The sequence below is a fragment of the Anneissia japonica genome, unplaced genomic scaffold (genome assembly GCF_011630105.1).
Source record: "Anneissia japonica isolate Jap-2015-1 unplaced genomic scaffold, ASM1163010v1 scaffold11144_len554210_cov170, whole genome shotgun sequence".
NCBI lineage: Eukaryota > Metazoa > Echinodermata > Crinoidea > Comatulida > Comatulidae > Anneissia > Anneissia japonica.
Window position 1 is genome coordinate 531,629 of NW_022708762.1, and position 22,905 is coordinate 554,533.

Sequence of the window (22,905 nt, forward strand, 5' to 3'; positions counted from 1 at the left end):
GTAGTGGAATTGGCTGTCTTCCAACCCTTCGGCAAATCGAGCATTCCTAATTCTTGACTTCAAGTCACTGAGTGCAGACTCATCAAACTTGATTTTAAATGGCGATATTGACTCATCTGGCGGCGTTGTTGGTTTCTCGCCCTTACCCCACCAGCCATCTCCGTATGCAGGGGCTTCTGGGGATTCATGAAAGGCGCCATTCAGCAACAAAGTAGTACCAACAGCAAGGACAAGCACAATAACAGATATTAATTTCCAAAACATCATGCAGATTGCGTAGAAATGCCTAGAAACTGCTGAGACTGAGCTGATAACTAGTAAAAAAATCCGACTCTCCTGGACTATGATTGAGCGATCATTGATAAGACGAACGAACAACACCATGTTTGATTAAGGCCAGAGGTTACCTCCGTGGTTGGATAAGCAGGAATGGATTGATCGTATCCCAGCCACAGTGCAATGTGCGAGGTACCCTTCTTCTGTAAGGCATGCACTCTGTAAGATCTGTCTCTTATACACATCTAGATGTGTATAAGAGACAGGGCTAGGGCCTACCATTATGAGTGGTGGCGCCAGGATTTGCCCGACGCTGTGTTCAATATCTCCGACAAGAGCAAAGTGCGCGTGGTCGGGCGTCGCCTAAAATCTTTTTAAATTAGTCCTTGTGACCAGTGGCGGCACCAGTGGGGGGGGGGGGAGGGAGAATCCCCAGATAATATTCTTTCCCCCCACCCCAGTTTTCCCCTTTAAAAAAAAAAAAAAAAAAAAAAATTCTTGGTATTTTGGTTATGCTTAAAGAAAATAAAGATAGTTTATGTTTGCTGTTGGCATTAGTTGACACATACTATAATCAGTGGCTTATCTAGAAGTCTTGAAATGGGGGTGCTGATGGGGGAGGGGTGCGCGAAGGTGAAGTGGGGGCTCGATGATGATTTGCCAGGGATAAGGTGATTTTAGGAGATTTTAACTACTAGCCTGCAAGTGATTTTTATTGGGGGGGGGGGGAAGCGACTGGGGGAGCGTGAGTAATTTGAAGAAACTCAAAGCTTGTGGTCAGGCTTTTAAAACTTAGCTTGTGTCCAAAATGTGTATCTGGTGAGGTTACCACTCCTGCGCTGATTATGTAGCAACACTTACGCATGTGGACCCAATGAAAAGGGACAGAAGCGCTTCGTATCTTAAAAGAACTGTTGTATAAATAAACAAATAAAAAATGCTGTTACCTGGTCCAGATAAAGGTTGACATGTCTTGCTTGCAACTCGTACTGTTGCAGAGGACCAACAATTAAGAGCTCCTCTTTCAATTTATCCTCGTTCACATCAAATCCTGATGGAATACCAACTTCCATGATTGACATTCCACTTTCCTCCTGCCTCAAATACCTAATCAAAATGAAAGCAAATACCTTACAATTTTTAAGTTGACAGTTGATAATTATGTCCTTTTAAAAATCATGAACATACGATCTGTTGCTAGGAAACTGATTTAAATTAATTAACTGTTACTTACTAACTGCTGTTAAAGTAATCTGATGTCCAACATTTGCAAATACTGTTAAATGAAATTGTTATTGCAACATTTGCTTAGGAACTGTTGCACTAAACCCCAGGTGTTCAACCTCGCGAGACTGAGGCTACTGCTGAGGCTGGCGTCTCGCGTACGCCCAGCACTGGGAGCGAGCCGACTGACGATCAGGCCGCGGGAGCTTAGCCCCTGTCTGACGCCGCGTTTCCAACTCCCTAGCCATGGCCTCTTCTTTAGCAGCAAACTGGCGAAAGAAGAGATCCTCTGCCCCAAAAGAGGGGCAGTCTAAAAACCGGTCAAAGTGACCGGGACTGACCGAAGTAGCCCGGAGAACATTAGCCCTCCGGGCGGCCCCGGCAGCCTGGGCAATGGCACACAACTGGTCAGAAATAAGGCCAACACCCTCCCGAAGGAGAGCAATGGCGTCAGGGACCAGAGTTGGATTCGCGTCGGCATCAGACAAAAAGGACAGAGCACAGCCAGCCCCATTCACGGCGCAAATGCCCTCCCGTGCCGCGCGGTCCACAAAGGACAAAGCCTCCTCGGCCGCACCATGTGCTTTGTTCGAAAACAAAGTCTTAGGAGCTGAAGAGAGCTTCTGGTCTTCTCGCAATCTGCCCTTGGCAGCGTGAGGAATGGGCGGTGCCTGAATGAACTGCTTAAAATGGTCCTCAGGGACAGGAAAAGTGGCCATAAGGCGCCGCGGCGCGGCAACCGGCTTAGATTTCACTTGCAAATTCAAGCGGAGAATAAGGTCCGGGTGGAGACCCACGACCGGGACAGGATGAGCGGGACGCGCAGGAGCTGGCGGCCCCCACAGGCCCGCCCCCAAACCACCCCGGGAAAGAGTCTCAAAAGAGACACCTAAATGGTCAAGAATGGGCGGCATCGCCCGGGCCACGAGCTCAGAAAGATTAGAGTCGAGAATAACATCCTCAGCCTCCGAATCTGGCTCGGACGAATCGTCCATAGGCGACTCGCCACCCACCCGAACCCCTTCCCCAGGGACAGGAGGGTCAGAGACCGGATGAATGGACGGGACAGGCACAGCCGAAGCGACCTTCATCCCGGCAAAAACCTCCCTAGCAACACGGTCCACCTGCTCTGAAATCAAGGAAACCAAAGCCAGGTCCAGCGGTGCAAAATGCGAGGGACCTGACGAGGCCGACGGACTCTCCAACGGTGGGGGAGAATCGACCGACGCCGCAACAACCCCTGACACATCCGGCTACGAACTCTGAGAAAGAGAGGCAGCCTGAGCTGCCCAATCAAGAGCCGCCGCAAACTTAGTAGGGGGCCAGCATGCGCAAACCTCGCAAGGCTCCGTCTGGCTACACGAACGACACAAAGGGACCCCCCCCACACGCCGAGCACAACGACTTGCGGAAGAGACTACCAAGAGCTACAAAAAAAAAAAAAGGATATGTCGTATTATCAACTTCTTGAACAAAATCCAAGGCAGAAAAATAAAATTCCAGAATCCAGCAACTTCTTGAAAATAAAATCCAAAGCAGAAAAGTAAAATCCAGAATCGAAAAACTTCTTGAAAATAAACTCCGAGGCTAAAAATCCTTATCGCAGTACAGAACACGATAACACGTGGAACAACTCTATGATTGAGCACTCTGAAGGAGGTTCACTTTCCAACGAAGGTCGAAAAGGGAATGAGGACGTTTGTTAGGGAGTTGGTTCGCACGTGGCGCCCTGGGTCGGACTGTTCCATTTATTTCGAAGGGTGTTCCGTTTGGGAACAATGGCAATTAGTCGGTTTATCCAGGTAAGTATTCACGAAATAGACTATTAAATGTTGCTTACTAACTGCTGTTAAAGTAATCTGATGTCCAACATTTGCAAATACTGTTAATGAAATTGTTATAGCAACATTTGCTTAGGAACTGTTGCACTAAGCCCCAGGTGTTCAACCTTTTTAAGCTGGTGGCCAGTTCCAATCTGTTGAGACCAGCGGTGGGTTGACATAAATTGTGTACTTCCATTTTTTTTTTCTATGTAAGCTCCACTAGTTTTCTTATATAGTGGTGGAGTTGAAACAGATGGGGCCAGGGAAAAACTTTCACAGATAGGAGAAAATAGCACCTCAGCCCCACCACAGTTGGGCTGAGGTAAGAAAATTTATGATTATGGCACCTCTAGATAGTCGAAAATTGCACTCTCAGACTAATATAATTTCTTTTCTTCTCCATTTAATTTTAGAATTTTGAAAAAAAAACAAAAAAACTTGCAGTTTCATCACCATGATTGGGGCTGAAATGAGGAATTTTTTTTAACATAGATACCACTCGATTCCTGGATCATGGCACTTTCAGACTCAAAAGTAAGTTTTCAACAGAATAACATATCTCTGAGCCTGCTGGTGCCGTTGACATGGCTCCATGTCAGCACCCCACTTAATCCATTATCCTCATTAGAGTCCCTATCCACAAGTCAATACCCTATGCCACTAGACAATGAGCTACACTCAGAAAAAGTCAAACTCTTTTAAACATTGCTAGAGTAGAGGTGCCTATGTGGTGTTTATACAAACAAATAAACTTACCCACAGCTTCACTACTTTGGGGAGGCTAATAACTTTTGCTACTGAGTTAATGCTTGTGGCCAGTTCTCTTGCAATCTGTTGCAAAATAAATATTGAACTACTTATAAAATTGCTTAAAGAGATGATTAAACTTACTGTCCACAACATTCAACCTGTATGCTATTCAAATCATCGTTGGTCACTGTTAAATTAACATCAAATGCCGGCACCTGGACAACCTCTTCCACATTGTAGGAAACCGTGAACTGGACCAGAACGGAACCACTGCCAGATACTGATACACTAACTGAGCCAGTTGTCACAGGAACCTTGAAAAAAAAAAAATGTTTCTATAGAGTAATGAAAGAATTGTGTTATAGCAAACTGAAGAAATGGTGACGGAAACCTTCACTTGTTTACTCACAAGAGGTTACTCTAATTAACCAGAGGTCCCAAGTTTCCTTAATTCATCTAACTTTATGCCACTATGCCTGGTTAATACCCATCACCATTTGACTTCCTAGAGAAAATTGATAATACATTAGTAAAAGGATAGGAATATTTTGCAGGAGATGGCTTTATTTCCAGAAGAGTTTTGCTTCCATTTGATAGCGCAAAATGCTGACAAGATTTCCACACTTGAATTTGGCACATTATATCACCTACTTTGTCAGCTATGCCTACTTAAGCAGTCCCCTGACCCATCTTAGCTAATTATTATATGTCAATAATTACCTCCAATTTTTGGAATACAAGAGCATTGTCACTGTTGATAGTTATAGTCTGCTCATATGAGGGATCTTCTGTTGCTGTTACTGCTATTGTAATTCCCCCTCTGCTCAAGTTTATTTCACTAGCATAGGACGATAGAGCTTGCAGAGCAACAACAGTATCCTAGTATAAGGAAAAGAAAATAATGAAATGGTCACCAACAATAACAAGGCCATAATGAAAGATTATTATTGAGACCCTATATTGTTTAATCAAACTTTCTAAACTGTTGCTCCAATTTGTTCTATTGTACTATGTATTGTCTGTCTGTACATGAAAAATAAGAAACCACTTACAACTTAATATAATTATGTAGACAGAAACACAGACATTCAAACACAAAACAAATCTTCAGTGAAACACCAAAGATTGGGCAGATTTATAAACACAATTTCTTATTGCAATTAACTTTTCCTACAATGTTTACTAAAAAGTGAGTCATAAATCAAAACTTGCATCTCTACTATTCTAAGCTAAGTTCAAACACCAAAACATGCTTTAAGAATAGAAGCACAACAGTACTGCTGTAATTTGGAAAAAGGCATTAACCCCACTTTTTGAGATTTTTGGATTTTTTTTTCTATGGCATCCTATAGATGTAATCTATCATGTGAATTGATCATATACCCCAAAAAATGTCCAGAAATATGAAATAAATATTATATTTACGCATTAACTCCAATCCATGAATGCAGAATAATTTGGAAGAAGGCATTATCTCCACCAAACAATGAACTGGTCATAATGAACCAATCACAGAAGACAATTACGCATAGTTAATTAGTCATGATAGCTTGTAAATGCACATAATGCCTAGCTTTACTTCGGTTTAAAAAATATGGCATATTAAAAAATCTTCTACCACTAATGAGCGAGAATAGAAAAGCCTTTTAGAGGAACATGCCTGTTGGTGATGTTGCTGATTTGATAGATAATTGAGTGAAAAATCAGGCCAATAATCGCAATAAAATACAGAAAATATCATTATATTGAACGCTGATAAAAGTTATAAAATCACAATAAAAATAAAGAAAAGAATATTTTATTATCTTCAAAGCTGTTAAAGTAATAAAATCACAAAAAAATTAAGAAAATAATATTTCATTATCTTCAATGCTGGTAAAATGATGTTGACAAATAAAAGAGAAAACCTAAAACTCGTCTAACTTTGATTCATTTAGATTCTATTTATCTACCACACCATTTTATAGAACCATTTACCTCACCAAATAGTGTCTTTAATTTCGAATAATAGCTTTAAAAAGTATAATTTTTGTATTTGGGCACTTTTTACATGATTAGTAAATATAATATGAAGATTCGAAATATGTAACTTCGCGTTTGTAAAACAGAAGTCTGTAAATTTAGTATACGTAAATTAGAGGTTCTACTAAGTATATTAATACTATTCTTAATAATATAACCATCATATAACAATATCATTGTATTCTGATTGAATATAAAAATGATAGCAGCTTAATTTGAACAATAATAATAATTTTATCTATTTTTATACGTGTACAATACAATGACGACTCCTAAATTGATTATAAATTTATACTATAATATTAATTTTAACTTATATGGACTAAATTTCATGAAATATATAATTGACACTGGCATACATTATTTGTTTGTCAGAAATACTGTAATTTGGCTACGTAAGATACACATTTCAATGGAAAAACAGGAGTTAATGCCTAACTTCAGATTTTTCACGCACCATTGCCTCCTGTTAAAATTTGGAATAGTGCATTATCTCCATTTAAATAGGGTTAAAGAACAAAAATCACGATGAAAATTATTTAATATGTTTTTTAATTATATGTTTAGTATATTTGCCAAAAAAATTACTAGAATTCATTTCCAGTACAAAAGGCTAACGACAAATGCGTTTTGCTCAATAACTCAAAACTAGGATTTTGGAGTTAATGCCTTTTTCCAAATCATGGCAGAGTACTGTACCTGTGTCGAAGAATATCCACCAAGTTCGCTTCGTTGTTTAGTCAACCATTTTGAAATAGATGATCCTGCGAAGACATCGTTATGAGCCAGATAAACAAGAAGTCCGTAGGCTGTCATTTCAATATCCGAAGAGGGCGGTTTACCATATGGTCGAAACCAACCCGACTTTTGGTTATCATCTACAGTTACCTCTTGACGGCTCCAATGTTTCATACCATCTACAAAACCAATTACAAATAAATATTAATACAAATTAAAATATATATCTTATTGTTTTTACTTCAATGGAAAATTAATTCTATATGGTATGCAGGTGATTCATTCTCTCATTAAAATAAAAGCATGAAATTACTAAATAAAGATTTAAAGATGCATTGTCCCATGCAAAATACAAAAAAAACCATTAACTTGCTCTTTTTGAAGTAACATAATATTTATCAACTTGAACATAGAAATTAGTCTATTTAACAAACTGTGGACATAATTTTACAGCAAAAAAATGATAGAAACAGTCCAGTCACTGGAAGTGTTATTAATTTATTATTACCAGTACAAATATCATGGCACACTTTTTTTTTTTGTTAAATTCAATTTAAGTTAATTTCAAAATTAATTATATTATTTTTTGTCATTTTCAGGGGACAATACATCTTTAAAGGGCCAAAATTATAAAAACTATATAAAAATTTACTCACATAAAATGCATCATTCACAGAAAAAGAATTATACAATAATCATCTGGCTTTATAAAAGTGTAGATGCGTGAAAATGTTTACCTTCAACGACTGCCAGCTCTTCTAATGCAGCAAGGAACTCATCTTTATTTGGATGTTTGCTTAATGTAAGGGCATAGGTTGTGATAGCCAAAACATATGGGTCAGAGTTGAAGTTGGAAAACTCAGAGTTAATGTAGGATGCAGCACTGTTAACTGAAACGCTGAGTAAGTTCAAGGTAGTCTGCAAAGAAGAAATACATTCATAAAATGATTAAGCTTGAGCACTGACACTATTTATTATCAAGCATCAATTATTATAAGAATCACTAAAATTAAATTATGGTAAAAATACAATAGTTGAGCCGTGTTAGTCTGAACAGGTAGTGATAACAGGAAATGAGGCAGCACCCTCAGACTAACTTTAAGATGTAATTTTCGCTGGCAGTCAATGCCAGCTTCATCAGGTGTGACACCTTATTATATTCTGTCCTTCAAGCTGCCCCAGTAAACAATGTACCTGGGCTGTTTGTTAGCCCTTACTTATTACGATGTCTGCTATTCGTCTGAGCAAGTCTTATATTGTATTTGGATTTTGTTCATAGTCTAATTAAATTGTAGGCCTTGTGAGAAAAATGTTTGAAAGGCCAATAGAAGAGGGTAAAAATAAAAATTTATTGACAGTACACGCTATAATATAGGCCTTGCCTGAGACATAATTGCATGACCAAGTTGATGTGAAACAATAACAAATATTTTGCTGGTGACACGAAATGGAAAAAAAAAATTGTCAATTTAAATTTACTGTCAGCCGTCATAAATGTCTACACTGCGTGCAGATGCTTCCAGGACAGTATGTGCCAGGGTTTTGATGCCTACATTTGGGTAGATTCAAAATATAGTACGGAGAGAGGTCTTATCGGGTTGCGGCTCCTAAGCTCTGGAATGAACTTCCAATCTACATTCGGGAGTCTTCTCTGTTTTGAAGCAGAGCCTTAAATCACACCTTTTCCTTCCTTTTTAATCTAATTTGTCTCTGTTTTCTGTTAATTTTTCACTTTTGTTGTTAGGATAGGCTGGACCAGATCCCAACACTGTTCGAGCACCTGCGAGTCATGTACCTGCTCACCACTGCTTGTTGGTGGTCTCAAATTGCGGGTGAACGGTGCGATAGTGTTGGTTCCTTCTGAGTCAGTCTGTTTCGGTTGTTTTTTTTAGCTTGGTTCGCTTAGAACCCTCTAGAATAGATTTTATTTTCTGTTTTTCTTTCATGGACACCATGTATTATGCGCTATATAAGTCTCCAACCATTACCATTAGTAAATCAAATTGCATGATGTAATAAATACAATTTTACAAATGGAAATACTTAGCTCTGTCAACACTATAAAATTCATGTGGCAAATAAATGTCGTAGATATGACATCACGATGCCCATATATGAACATATCACACAAATTTGTCACATACATTTTTAGAGTGTGGACAGATGATCTTTGACATCAGACTTACCTGAGAGAAACCATTCCCATGCTTAGCTTCTTGTAAGGCCACCAACACATACGCTGTAAGGGTAATTGGTCCAGATAAACCTCCCTATAAGAATATGACATTAATTAAAGACAGGAGTGGAGTTGAATAGCTTAGTGATTAAATATTTTGACATTAATTTGTCATCATCAGGAACAAATACATTCCTTAGTGATTAAAATGACTGCCAATCTACAGAGTTTTATTGTAAAGGCAAATTAGGTATTGTCTAACCTGCATATCTCTGTGACAGACTTTTCCTGGTTCCCGGAATGATCCATCTTCATTCTGCTGCATCAGTATCCAATTAACAGCCTTCTCCACCAGTTTGTAATCAATGAAAATGTACTCTTGAGCCTGGACAAACGATTTGACCACAAAAGCTGTCAACCAGGTACTGCCAGAAGGATCATGGTCACCGAAGGCACTGAAAGAGCCATCCTTGTGCTGGTAAGTGAGCTCTTTCTGGTAGCCTGGAAAAATGGATAGTATTGGAGCTGCTTAAGATGTTTATTTTCTGTGGCTCACTTGGTATTTATAATGCCTCAGAATATTGCTGATCAGTGTGTTACAAAAGAGGCCTGAGGCCCCTGGCTAAGGCTTCTGCAGGCCCTACTATTCCTAAGGCAGGGCAAAGCCTTCTTCACTTCAGTGTTTTTATAACATTTTATGGGTATATTTTTGCTATTTAAAAAACCCTGCTCAGCTGAATTAGGGGAAAAAAATTGCTTATATATACCAGGGGCCCTGCCTTTGGTAGGCTTTACCCAGACTTAGCCAGTGATAAATTAGGTTAAACTTCATCTATTAGAGGGATTTAGCGATGATTGTTTACAGGTGGTCACGTGACCTAACTTGGTATACATGAAAAACATTACAGTGCGATAGCATAGGAAAAGATAATGTTATGGTTGCGAAAAAACCACCCACTGTTAACGTGAGAAGTAAATGGCTAGGAAAGGCAATACAATTGTTCAAAATATTGTTTATTTACTTATCCTGCATTCTCCTTGGATTGCATTCTTTGAAATTTAAGTGATCCTTCATAAACCTTCGCTGGCCCTAACATCGCAGCGTAGTTTGCGGGTCGAAGACCATCATGCATACCTAAGCATGCCTAACACTTGTCGCAAAATCTCAATGTTTGCGGCCAGTATCCTTTACAGCATCAGCAAAACATGGCAAAATTCTTAAGTTTGATTTTCAATCAATTTGGTATAGTTTACTGGGAATTATGATGATCTTTACAGCAATAAACAAGGGACGGCCGCAATAGAAATCTCCATTTTATATCCAACACCCAAGTTAGGTCATGTGATGCCCATTGCTAAATCCCTCTATTAAATCCTAATGATGACGATTATGATGACTAATGAAGATAATGATAAAAACACACCAATAATAATGTACCGAGTTACAAGTTAAGCTGGAGAATGGAGAGGGAGAATCATGCCTCCCTCTTTCTTAAGATCCATAAACTTCCTTTGTATGTAGAAATATTTTTGACCTCAAAATGAATAATCGGAAAAAAATTACCAATGTTCATAAAGCGGAGAGCCTTTTCCTTTATCTCAAGGTTATTCTGGTTTGTGTTCTCAAGGTAATCATAGATGAAGACATCTGGAGCAAAGCCTATCATGTTCTGCTCCCCACAACCCGAGGGCACACGCAAAAGCTCATCTAATCCGCTCATGGTTGGACCCATTATGTCACCTAATAAAATCAGTAGGAAAAATAAAATACAGATAAGAATTGCGAAGATTATTAATATTCTAATATAATTTCATTCCTTTAGACAGTTCTTTATTTTTGATATAGGGCTATTTTCTGTAAATTCTAATAGGCTATTAATTATTAATAGATTTTTGATGTGTGTCTAATAATTATTATTTTTATTTTTTTTATTATTCATTGTCTCCCGTTGATAGGTAATAAATATTGTATTTTAGCTAATATACATAAATAAAATAAAAGGAGTATAAAATAAATAAAAAATAGTCATAATGAAAACTTTACCCCTATCTTCAGCAAAAGCTCAGTCAGGTAAATTTGACATACATTGTATGCATGAAAGCACTCACCACAGACCACACACAATATATATCTGCTATTGGCTTAAAGTGTGGGAGCATGCTCGAAACAGGTTAAAAAACAATTTTTGAATACAAAAATGATCACAAGAAAAATGATCGGTTACTTAACCAACCCAGCATGAAACCTACATGACAGGAAAGCCTAATTTATGAGCTACGCTTGGCTGTTTACCCCAAAGTTCAGTGATTTATGGTACCGAGTTGTGAAGCAGAATCAGTTAGTATACCTAAAAACAGTCCAATTTTAGCCTTTTTCCTATACAAAAGCATAGGATTTGTCAACTATGAAAGAAAAATGATCACTCAATTTTGCATTAATTGTAAGAATATAAAGCTTAACATTTCTAGTATTATAATCCTACTATCACACAGACAGCATGACAAAATGTGGCGATTACAACTGGTACTGGTACAGGCATTTATAATGCTCCTCTTCCTTGCGATTATAAAGTGCAGTACTTTTCCCAGGTCATTGGGTCCACATGCTGTGTTGCTGCCGGTAAACAGCGCAGGAGCAGGCCACCCTACCAGGTACCCATTTATACTCCTGGGTGGAAAGAAGCAATGCAGATAAAGTGTCTTGTTCAAGGACAAAAGCAAAATGCACAGCGAGGGATTGAAACCCCGACCTCGAGGTTGGGAAACCAAACCGTTTCTGCTGCGCCAAACCGTTTCTGCTGCGCCAAACCGTTTCCACTAACTTCCTCAGTCGAGGTAATAATTTATCTTATTAGCTGAATCAAATTTTCTTACCTGTTGCTGAGAGTACTACACGAACAGAGCCCTCAACAAGACCCGCAGGAGGAAGTTCAATTGGGAACGATTTTTTAAAAATGTCGCCTGATAAATTGATGAGATCTGGATCAGTGTAAGAATTCATAACACCCTCAGGCTGGCAAAAAACAACATAAAGTTTGTTTCTATTTTTCTTTTTTTTTTTTAATTATCATGAATATTATAAAACAAAATCCACAAAAAAAAAATTTATTGCACAAACACTCACTATACAAAGTGGATGTCTATATATATTTTTTTCTACTTACTTTCTATTATTTTATTTATATTTATTTTAATTAGAACCTACTTCATCAACTTGATGTTATTTTACTACTATTGGTTGTTGTGTCCTCGCACTGTTAAATTACTTCAAAATTAAATGCTAGGACATGACACTACATATCCTTAACTGACACTAAGCAGGGGTGGCGCCAGCGGGAGCCTGGGGCTAGGGCCCCTTGTCGAGGAGGGCTGGCATTCCCCACCCTCGTCAGAGAGAAAAACCACAATTCGTTGAAGAAAAAGAAAATCGATGAAATAAGCCTTTGAAACTCATAAATTTTTTTTGTGGGGGGAATCAACCCCCTGGGACATCCAAGCCTCCTCCCCATCGGGCAAATCCTGGCACCACCACTGACACTAAGAAGGGTTGACCTGGCCAAAAATCTTCACCAGGTAAAATGATCTACTATTCGAGTTGTAACGCCCCATTAGTCAATTTTCTTACAAAAACTAAATATTTAAATAACTGAATTTTTGTATAAAGCTTTTATTAACAATTTCAACCAAAAATACATTTTCTTGCTAATTAACAAATGCACAAAACATAATATAGCTATTCCATAGCCTATCGAGTTTGATACTCGGTTTGGGGACCCACACGCCGAGCACAATGACTTGTGCGTGGACATAACGATACAAGAGACTACAACTCAAGCTAAAAAGAAAGGATATGTCGTCTAAAACTTCTTCTTGGAAAGAAATCCAAATTTTACAAGAAAAAATAATAATCCTAGAAATCTTTATAGGTGTAATTTTGCCCTACCTGACGTGGAAATATACTGAATACTCAGTACATTTGAAAACAACTGCAAAAAAAATCGCAAGTTGTTCTCGGGTGTTCGAGTCCCACCTGAGAACAACTTGCGATTTTTTTCGCAGTTGTTTTCAAATGTACTGAGTATTCGGTACATTTCCACGTCAGGTAGGGCAAAATTACACCTACACATGTTTCTCCTGACGTAAATCCAGTTATTGTCTATTATTCCATCACGACAATAACAATTACTATCAACACTGCAGTACCCGCTGCTTACTTGGACTCAAATTCAACCCTGGCCATCAGGCGCAAGCTCGGTGGTCTAGAGGTATGATGCCAGGCTAGTGATCTGGAGATCGTGGGTTTGAGTTGAAACTTTTATTTATGACCACTGAAAACACTGATTTACCAACCACACCAGCATCATGCCAATCCCCATAACAAAAACATTGTGGATTCACCCTTATAAATGACACAATCAATGTTTTAATATTTTTAGGATTTTCCGTAAATTTTATAAAGGCCTATAATATAAATTTATTAGAAATAATTAATATTTATTAGAAATATTCAAATACAGTACCTCAACCAGAAGTTGTTTTATAATAACATCTCTGGCAGTTGACGACTGTGCCGACACAACAATGTCCATCAATTTTAATTTCTTGGGAATTATGGGAAAAGAGACAGACACACCATCTCCAGCAGGAATAACTGTTTTTACAAGCTGTGAAAAAACAGAATGATGCAAGGTGATAAAGGTAATTAAAAAAATGAATTACAGCTAACATATTGAAATACTAGTACTGATAACTCACCTGGTCCTTGCTAACATAAACTTCATTGATATTGTCTGCAAAGCTGTTACTTGTTTGGAATTCAATATTATCAAAATCTGTTGATTTGTGAAGAATAATTTCAGCCTGAAAGAAAATTGTTTATATAAATGATACCAAATTGAAAAAAAAATGTATTAAGCACTTACAGAAAATAAATAGTTTGAAAGTAAAAAGTAGGCCTAACTAATAATATAAAATTCTAATCATTACTTACAGCAATATCTGTGGTTTGGTAGTTAAAGACCAAAACCTCAAGAACTAGGTTTTCTCCTCGAATCACTGAGTAGGGTAGGTTTAAAGAAACAAAGAACGGTTTGAAAACTGTCACCTAAAATAAAAGAAAACAAAAACAAAATTTGATTTTTTGAATTTACAGTTGCGAGGCCTACATATTCCCACGCATTCCAGAATTTCTTCAAATTATATTTTTTTAATGTACCATTTTCTCAAAAAAAGCAAACAACATGTACAAATGTAGTGTTCAATGCTGCCCCAGCAGTGGGGTATAAAAGTGGTACTTTGTATCAATGTATTAACAGTAAAGGTGTATGTTCTATCGATACCTGACTGTATTTTCCTTAAGGTTTGTGACCTTGCGTATAATTTTCAAAAAATGCCCAATCTCAAGCAAATCCACAAGAAATCTCAAGCAAGCCAGTGTGAGACCCTTGGCAGGTCTGACTGTTGTTAATTGTTACAGACTTTTTGTGTTTTCAAAAATACAAAAGTGCTTGACAACCAAATGCGCTAATTTTGATGAACTTTTTTTGTTTTCAAAAACGAAATCTAGTGTGCGATGTGAGTTAGTATTGAACTCTCACTCTTTAAAAAAGAAAGGCCAGCCACAACTAGCTTTAATGAGAAACCTAATATGTAAAATATATAAAATAGGCAGCTAATACCCCAAAAAACGTTCGTCATTTTTAACTTCAAAGGCTCACAAATTATTAAAATCCAAACTATAAATAATATAATGTACCTGTATCAACATATACAGTGAAATGAAACTTACAATCAATATCAAACACTTTTTCAAAATAATTATAAGTGTATTTAGCAACAAAATATTCCAGGTAACAAATTAAGTTAAATTCTTTATCATCAAGGAGATTGGAAAATAATGGGTCAATGTTCTTAATGAAAGAGAATGAACAGAAAACAAGATAACAAAAATAAAAGATAAACGTAAGAATAAAGAATGAGGGAATGTACCATTGATGTAGTTGGCACAATTCCAAGTCCTGTATCACTGGACAAAGCAAAAGCACTTCCAATCCAAGATGTGATGGTATCTGGAACTTTAGCAGTGACAGAAACAGTTCCATCATCTCTAAAATAAAATAAAAAAAACAAAATGTTAGATACTGCAGATATTTTGGGGCCGAGATAATATTTTACAATAATGTTACATTTACACAATATACAGTAATACATTACAGTCAGAAGTAGGTTAAATCCTCACATTTATTCCTATTTAAAGTCATACAGCCACATTACTTCAAAAATTATTATTCATTTTTCTCAAGCAATTATTCTAATAATCAGAGTGCGCACCTTCCTCTGCTTCGCGTTTGCGCCTTTTCATCAATTTTAGTGGTTTTGTGCCTTAATAAGAGTTTTTATTGTGGAATGCGCTATAAAAACGCATGACCATATAAATATTACCATCACTTTACACCTACATTTGCCTCTCTTTACCCTAGAGAATAAATGGGTAATGTAATGCAATTAAATTTACATCTTTACTCCAGAACGGTCTCAAAGCGCTCAATGTGTGGACTTACAGAAATTGCTTCTCCATTAAGAGTCTCTTTGTGTCTGAGCAACCTGGTAAACAGCTGCTCTCGTCTGTCCACAGCAGGTGCTGAATGGACCAATACACCGGGGTAACCCCTACTCATCTCGAAAAATTTACTGGGTTCTATAAAGTGCACATGAGCCAAATTATGTACATTAATTGGGCCTACAGATTATAGTCTTTATCAGAGAAGACTATAACTGGTGGTAGGGATTTTGTGACATGAAATAAAAATACCTTTCACACTACCAGTTATACCCCGGATTCCCAGAAAAACAGTACTCCATTCAATGACCAGGGCAGCAATGCTCTTGCAAAATATTATATCACTGTTTATGTGTTACTTGATATTTATAGTGCCTTTAGGTTACAAAGCGCTTTGTTTTCCCTGGTTATTGGGTCCAGTACATGCTTAACTGCTGCCATACTGGCACAGTAGCAGACAAACCCACCAGGTAACCATTTATGCTTCTGGGTAGAAAAAAGCAACACAGATAAAGTGCCTTGCTCAAGGACATAAGCGAAATGCACAGCGTGGCCATTCGGTGGCAAAACGACGTAACTTTAAATTTTCACTTTTGAAGAAAAATTGAGTTAAAGTTTGCATGTTCGTAACTTTGCAATAAATTGTCGTAGCCTTTTAAAATTTTGCATGATTGTATATCCATAGACATTGTGATTATATTTAAAATTTTAATTACAACCATTTGTTTATTGCAAAGTTATTAGTGATAATTACAGATACGTTGTTTTGCCATGTTTGGGTAATCATATGCATTACCTAGCCTGTTCATACATCGCTGTTTAAGATTATTGATATAAAAACACCAATAACCATTTGATTTTGCCTTGCCAAACTTTATTGGCTCAAGACCATTTTTGAATACCATTCCGCGGCAAAACAATGTATCTTCATCGAAGATACTTTATTTTGCTGCGTAATCTTGTAGTTACGTTGTTTTGCCCCAAAAAATCACTAGATTTTAAGTTTTGTGCTTAAAGGTAAGTGGACGTGCTATTTCCGAATGACTCATTATTGAGACCTGAAAGTTTCACAGATAATTCAGACGTGTTTAATATACAGTACTCCCAAATGATAGTATCTCAAAATCGACAAAAATGTCAGTTATGTTGTTTTGTCTCAGGACGGCCAAGCGAAGGATTGAAATCCCCGACCTCGAGGTTGGGAAACCAAACCGTTTCCGCTGAGCCAAACCGCTCCCACATTGTTTGGAATTATACGCTTCCTAAAGGCAGGTGCTAAAGGCCAACTCAGACAATATTGAATGACGCAGACGAAAGCCAGTCTTTCAGTCATTATGAGGATATTAAATACGTTTAATATTCTACAACGCTACAGTCACTGACACTCACATATTGTGTCAGCGTTTACCTCACACTGACCCGACATAGCAAGAAATTGTGTCAAGCTGCATCATACAATGCTGTCTGGGTTGGCCTAATCTTTTGCAATATCTCATACTCAAAAATTATAGATTTAACTTGTAAAAAGATGAGATTAAGCTCAATTTGTTACCCGACAGCTGTATCTGTCCACAGCCATGTTTCCGGAAACACTGTACGCACAGGAGAATCTGTGACTGAAGATATTTCCTCCAATTCTATGGATGTTGATATAGATAATAATTCTACGGAAGAATGTGTATCAACACTAAATTCAGGATTTACTCCAAATGCCAAACCAGGATTAACGCCAAGTGGTCGAATGATGTGAGATATGCCTTAAAAGAAATTTATACAGATACAACTTGAATTCTACTTTCTGTGGTGTTAGATGGACTGAACTATCTAGCAATGCAAAGCAGATGGTGGTAAAACTCACTGTTTTACCTCCCTCTGCTAGAAATTGAACCAAAGCTTTTCATTCCAGAAATATAACTATTTCATTTATTTATTCATTTATATATATTCAGATATATTCAGGTATAAAACACACCCAACAAAAAAAGCTGAAAAGCTGAACTTACAAAATCGATATATTAAAACTAGAGGGTGAGGTTTCTTTCCTCACTTATGATTAGTTTCGATAAAAGAGAACTATTAAACTAAAAGAAGATACACCATTCTGTCTTTGTCAAGACCCCTTCAATTGTGATGACAAATGATGTGTAGACCAATTTTTATAGATAGCTTCAGTTGAGAAAGTGTGATGGTGGTAAAAAGTTTAATCAAAACATTTTATTTGACGGCTAACACTAACGTGTTGAAAATTCATACCAAATACAGTGGCCCGAACACTCTTATTTGGCAACTAATTTGTAAAAAATAACATACACAAATTGTTACTTTAAAGTACTGTATTTCAAGTATTACAAATATATTGAAAACCTCACCATGAAGTAAAACCTCTGGAGGGCCAGGTATCTCAGCATCTGTCAACACCACAACCCCAGAATTCTAAGAAATACAAGTAAGATACAAGACGCAAGATTTCTGATTACATTTTTTTTCAAAATGTCGATATATAATATTCATGTAAATAAATAAAAAAAAACCTTATAATTTAATTTACCAAAGGCCTTAATACTCACATTTGCAGGGGTCCTTAAGATGGAAGGGGAAGCTACTTTTGAGACATTTAGTTAAAGGAGCTTTATATTTAATTTTATTTACTATGTGTAGTGATACCCATTGCCATTGACTTCCAGGAGTCAATTAATAATACAATATAACTAGCAGTTTCTAATAGAAAGTAAAATGCTGCGAGTATGCAATTCATGTAAATATTAATACATACTTCAGTACATAAAATGGTTCAAGTAAATTTGAGTTCATAGGATCATGTTGAAAATTTGACCTTTGAACTTCACTCTCACTATCTATCAACACACAAAGGGTGAGCGTTCTCTTTTATCCGGTGGCTTAGCTCAAAGACAAGACTGAGCTATGTTATTGTGACAGAAGTAAACTTTAATTAATTTTTGTGGGTTTTGACCCCATGTTTTGAAAACCCCTTGTATGAGTGGTGTCACCGATTCTACTGATTAAATTTAATTGAAATCATTCCTAATTTTTGCCATAGCATTATAAAATGTTGCCAGAAAGAATGGTCCTTATTGACTTTAACACCCTAAAGACCCTGCCTCATGCCAATGCATACATGTATGTGGCAAGGACTACACTCTGCTATGTCATTTGTGACAGAAGGACAATTTAAACTAGATTTAATTAATATGTCACTGATGAATTTAGGTAATACGCAGGAACTGACAGTTTTTCACAGTGCGAACATGGTCTCAAAATGGTCTAAAACTTAAGAAAGAAAATTGTCTTAGCTATAACATACTGAAAATTGGGAGTCGATCGATCAAGTATAAATGAGATATGCTCAAATTAGTATAAAAATTATGACGTCATAGATAAAAATTCAGTTTTTTGAATTCAGATGGCAATATGGTCACAATGTCTGATCAACTACTAAAAAATCATATTTACATGTGCTTTCATAAAATATAATAAAAATTGGGGGTCACCATGCATCCTAAGAAGCTATAACTCATTAAAAATAGGCATGATTTTGGCATATTTTTACTGTATGTCGACACAAACACGCGTACAGCATTATTATTTGGCACTAAAATGACTGAAAAAGAATAAAAATTTGTGAAAATAGGCCTACAGTGTCAGAAAACCAAAATATGTAAAAAAATGATTTGCACGGGAAAATGCTTGTGCGGCGCCACACAATTGGAAAATTTTGAAATGTTCAAATGGGGTTAACAATAATGACCCCTGTGTGACCTATGACCCCAGGCTGTGAACACCCAATAGACGCTTTCGATTGCACGACGACGGTAGGACGTAGAACGTAATGACGTCACTAAAAGTCATCTGCACAGACGAGAACGTTAATGTCACCTCGTTGAGTAGATTCTGGAACGTAATTCGGCCAAATCTACGTACACAGAGAACGTATGGACGCCAGGTAGGACGGTCACGCATGAGTGATTCTGTTCTAGCGTCGCGACGTCGTATAAGCTCCTTAATGTATGGAAGGTGTCGCCGGTCTACTGACCAAGTTGGATTGAAATTGCCTAATCATTTGCCACTACTAGCATTTTAAATGTTGCCAGAAAAAATTAGAATGACCATTTAATGACCTTTGACCCCAAATTTCTGAAAACCATAGCCTTATGCCAATGCATATGTGTAAAGGACAAAAGGATGTTATATGTGACAGTAGCCTTTACTGATTCTGGGAGTTTTGACCCTAATGACCCCTGTATTAACTTTGACCCCAAGGTGTGAACACCCAAGGTATGGGAGGTGTTGGCGGTTTTACTATTAACCAGGTTTGATTGAAATCAGCCCAACCGTTTGCAAAAAAAAAAAAAAATCAGAACACTCAGTTCTAGTCACCTGCGGCTGACTGGGTAAAAACATGCATGTATCATCAGTTTATGTGAGTTGGGTTACTTTTCAAGATTTTTGTTTGACCTGGTGTGTGTGTGTATGGGTGTGTGTGAGGGCTGTCCTAATTTTCAAAAGACTCCACCCCGTGACTCTGGGAGACTTGTGGCCTGTGTATTTGAAATTGCGAAAATATGAGTTTCAGCACCATGACACCAATAAAGAGGTCAAAGTCATATCAATATGACATATATTTTTATTGTACAGAGTGCCGCTTCCCAAACTTTTTTCTCTGGGACCCAAGTGTTTCCCACACTAACCACAACCCATCTAATAATTTGATAGCAAATTGCACAGTATACAAATATTGAGGGAAACATGAGGGAAATGGTGAAATCTATTATTTTTATCACTGAACTTGTATACTTACTTCAAAGATATCTTCAGCAGTTGTACCTGAAGTTGGGTATGGAAAGTACCAATCAAATAATATTGGACCATCAACTGTATCCTCATCATCCATTTTATCAAAGGTTTTCAATTCTCTAAGGACCTGCAACATATTCATTGAAAATTATAATCTGCAATCTTACTTTTGTTCAACTAGCCATCTTCATGTTCAAGATTGCTATATCCGACCCCCTAAGGAATACAGAACGCCCCTTCTCGCTTTGCTCCTTTTAGGGGCGTTGAGGAGTACACATCCAGATCCAGAGAAGACAAAGAAAGTTCATGTTGGAAGACACATAGCTGTCATTGACCATAAAACAGTCAAAGTTCGGAAGCATGTGCTTTCGCATCATGTGCTTTCCATTTCAAGGATCTTGTGTTAATTTGGTCATTGGTGTATATTTTGGGCTATTGGTACATATTCTAGATATGCATCACTTAATTCAGTATATAAACAGTATGTAGATTCCATTCTTATGAAATTTACCATTTTTCAGACAGAGCTGCAATACCGCAATATTGCGGTAAGCATGCTGGCATGGGTTTCTGTCTGAAGGGGCCAACACGCCAATATGCCTGTATACTTTAGGCCACATCACACCCTAGTAATATTGCGGTAACGGTTACCACCTTGCTCCGTCTGAAAGGGTCTACTCGATATTGCGGCAATCAAGCCGGCTTGTGCATTTATGCACAAACAAACAAGGTTAAAGTTGAAAACAATTGTGCGGTGGTATTAAAACGCCAATATTCTATAGGACCCTTTCGGAGAGAAAAGCACAGGATTACCAGTATAGACCAGTTATTATGCCGGGATGCTTACCGCAATATTGCAGCAACGTCTATCTGAAAGGGGCTTTAATTGTTTTGAAACTATAAATTGTTTTTAGGAATATTCTAAGTTATCAAAGAGATTTTTAAGACCTAATTTTAAAAATTTTACATAAAATCAATGCATAAATAGAAAGAATTGTTATCTATTATTGCAGTTATCATAAATTATTATTAGTATTTTACAGCCCTGTAGCTACACCTGTTGATCAGTGGGGGTCAAATATTAGAAGAGCCACGCCCACCTCAGTTGGAGCTAAGCTTGAAAGGCCCCTGCCCCCAACCCCCTTTGGATATGGGGATGAATATGCACTTCTTTTCACATCAAAGCGAATACCAACTGTGGGAAACACAAATCTTTGGATGATACCGTTATGTCATTAGGTGTTCAATATTGACCAGATTTCCCTAATATTTCCCCCCAATAACTGTTTTTGGTAATTATAAAAGTAAGAATGGCCCCTTGGCTACGGGGCTGGCATTTTAATTATTATTGTTATCACTATTATATGCTGTTACCTTTTGTTGAGTGATGTCGTTGCCAGATTTTAGAAGTAAAACACTCTGATCGATTGCTAAGAGGTAAATAAGCGATCCTTTGGTTGCTGTAACGTCAACATTAATGTTGTCACCGGGTTCAACGACCTCATTACTGAACGACAGGCTAACCTGATTAGAAGAATATTAATAGGTACAAATATTATATATGTCTTATTTTGTATTGAGTAAATAAGAATATTAGGTAACACTACTATAGCAGCTGCAATGTACTGGATGAAAAAGAAATTAATATTATTACAAAGTAAAAAATGTATAGAAAATTCTCTTATTTATTATTGAAGATACCATTATTTTCAAGGTAAGTTCCTGACAGGTAACACAGCTGTTTCAGTAATACAAATTAAGTCAAGCGCCCCCAACGGTTGAACGGCGCATGTGGAGCTATAATTCTCAAACAGTTACACGCGAATCCACGTGTGACGTACGGAAGTTTAATCGGGCATATAGTGCCATTTAAAAACCAACCAGTGACCTACAAAAGGATAGAGATCCGAATGAATGAATGATGAATATTCATTAGTATATCTGCTGTCTCTTATACACATCTAGATGTGTATAAGAGACAGTTAGTATATCTGTTAAATGAGAAAGCATGTTGTTTTTCAACTCTCGAGAGTGAACGGTGTGCTGATTTTGGTTGTCAAAGTTGGGCCAAATATGACAAGTTTTCATTAAATATCTCTTTCATCGACAGTGTAGAAATGTAAGTTTAATTTGCTGTTCCATATTTTGGTTAAATTAATTTTTCATGGGAATCCTGGTGAACAGTTTGGTAATTTAGATACTAGTGATTGTTAAAACATCAACATTTTTAGGCCGTGCTGGCTGAATTGTCTAATATGGCCGATTCAAATTATACCATTTAAGGCCTAGTTAGGCCTATATTACTATATTAGTGTTGCTGCTCCACGCGTCTATTGCACTCAAACAGTAAAGAATGTAGGCAGAATATTGTAGGTATATAAACTGTAAACAATGTATTTTTAATAAATATAAACAGGGTCTAGGCCTAGGGCTTAGGCCGACAGAGAAAGTGGGGGGGGTGGGTCTTCAAAGCATGCTGTAGGCGGCGAACTGCCTAAGCCAATTATAGGACTAGGCCTGCATAG

The 22,905-nt window shown here is 37.3% G+C and overlaps 1 protein-coding gene across 1 annotated transcript in view; it reads right to left on the reverse strand.

Moving 5' to 3' along the window:
* Positions 1-21,904, reverse strand: part of LOC117106563 (CD109 antigen-like) — a gene marked incomplete at its 5' end in the record, with an annotated part of 46,264 nt that extends 24,360 nt beyond the window's left edge. Inside the window, 19 exons of the mRNA XM_033247947.1 lie at positions 1,224-1,383; positions 4,215-4,387; positions 4,794-4,952; positions 6,795-7,012; positions 7,571-7,751; positions 9,020-9,103; positions 9,272-9,510; positions 10,574-10,750; positions 11,884-12,022; positions 13,530-13,673; positions 13,765-13,869; positions 14,000-14,113; positions 14,998-15,115; positions 15,468-15,484; positions 15,570-15,706; positions 17,167-17,325; positions 17,938-18,001; positions 20,385-20,507; positions 21,755-21,904. Of these exons, the coding sequence (XP_033103838.1) occupies positions 1,224-1,383; positions 4,215-4,387; positions 4,794-4,952; positions 6,795-7,012; positions 7,571-7,751; positions 9,020-9,103; positions 9,272-9,510; positions 10,574-10,750; positions 11,884-12,022; positions 13,530-13,673; positions 13,765-13,869; positions 14,000-14,113; positions 14,998-15,115; positions 15,468-15,484; positions 15,570-15,706; positions 17,167-17,325; positions 17,938-18,001; positions 20,385-20,507; positions 21,755-21,904 (2,661 nt within the window). The remainder of the gene's footprint in view (positions 1-1,223; positions 1,384-4,214; positions 4,388-4,793; positions 4,953-6,794; positions 7,013-7,570; positions 7,752-9,019; positions 9,104-9,271; positions 9,511-10,573; positions 10,751-11,883; positions 12,023-13,529; positions 13,674-13,764; positions 13,870-13,999; positions 14,114-14,997; positions 15,116-15,467; positions 15,485-15,569; positions 15,707-17,166; positions 17,326-17,937; positions 18,002-20,384; positions 20,508-21,754) is intronic.
* Positions 21,905-22,905: the final 1,001 nt, after the last annotated feature.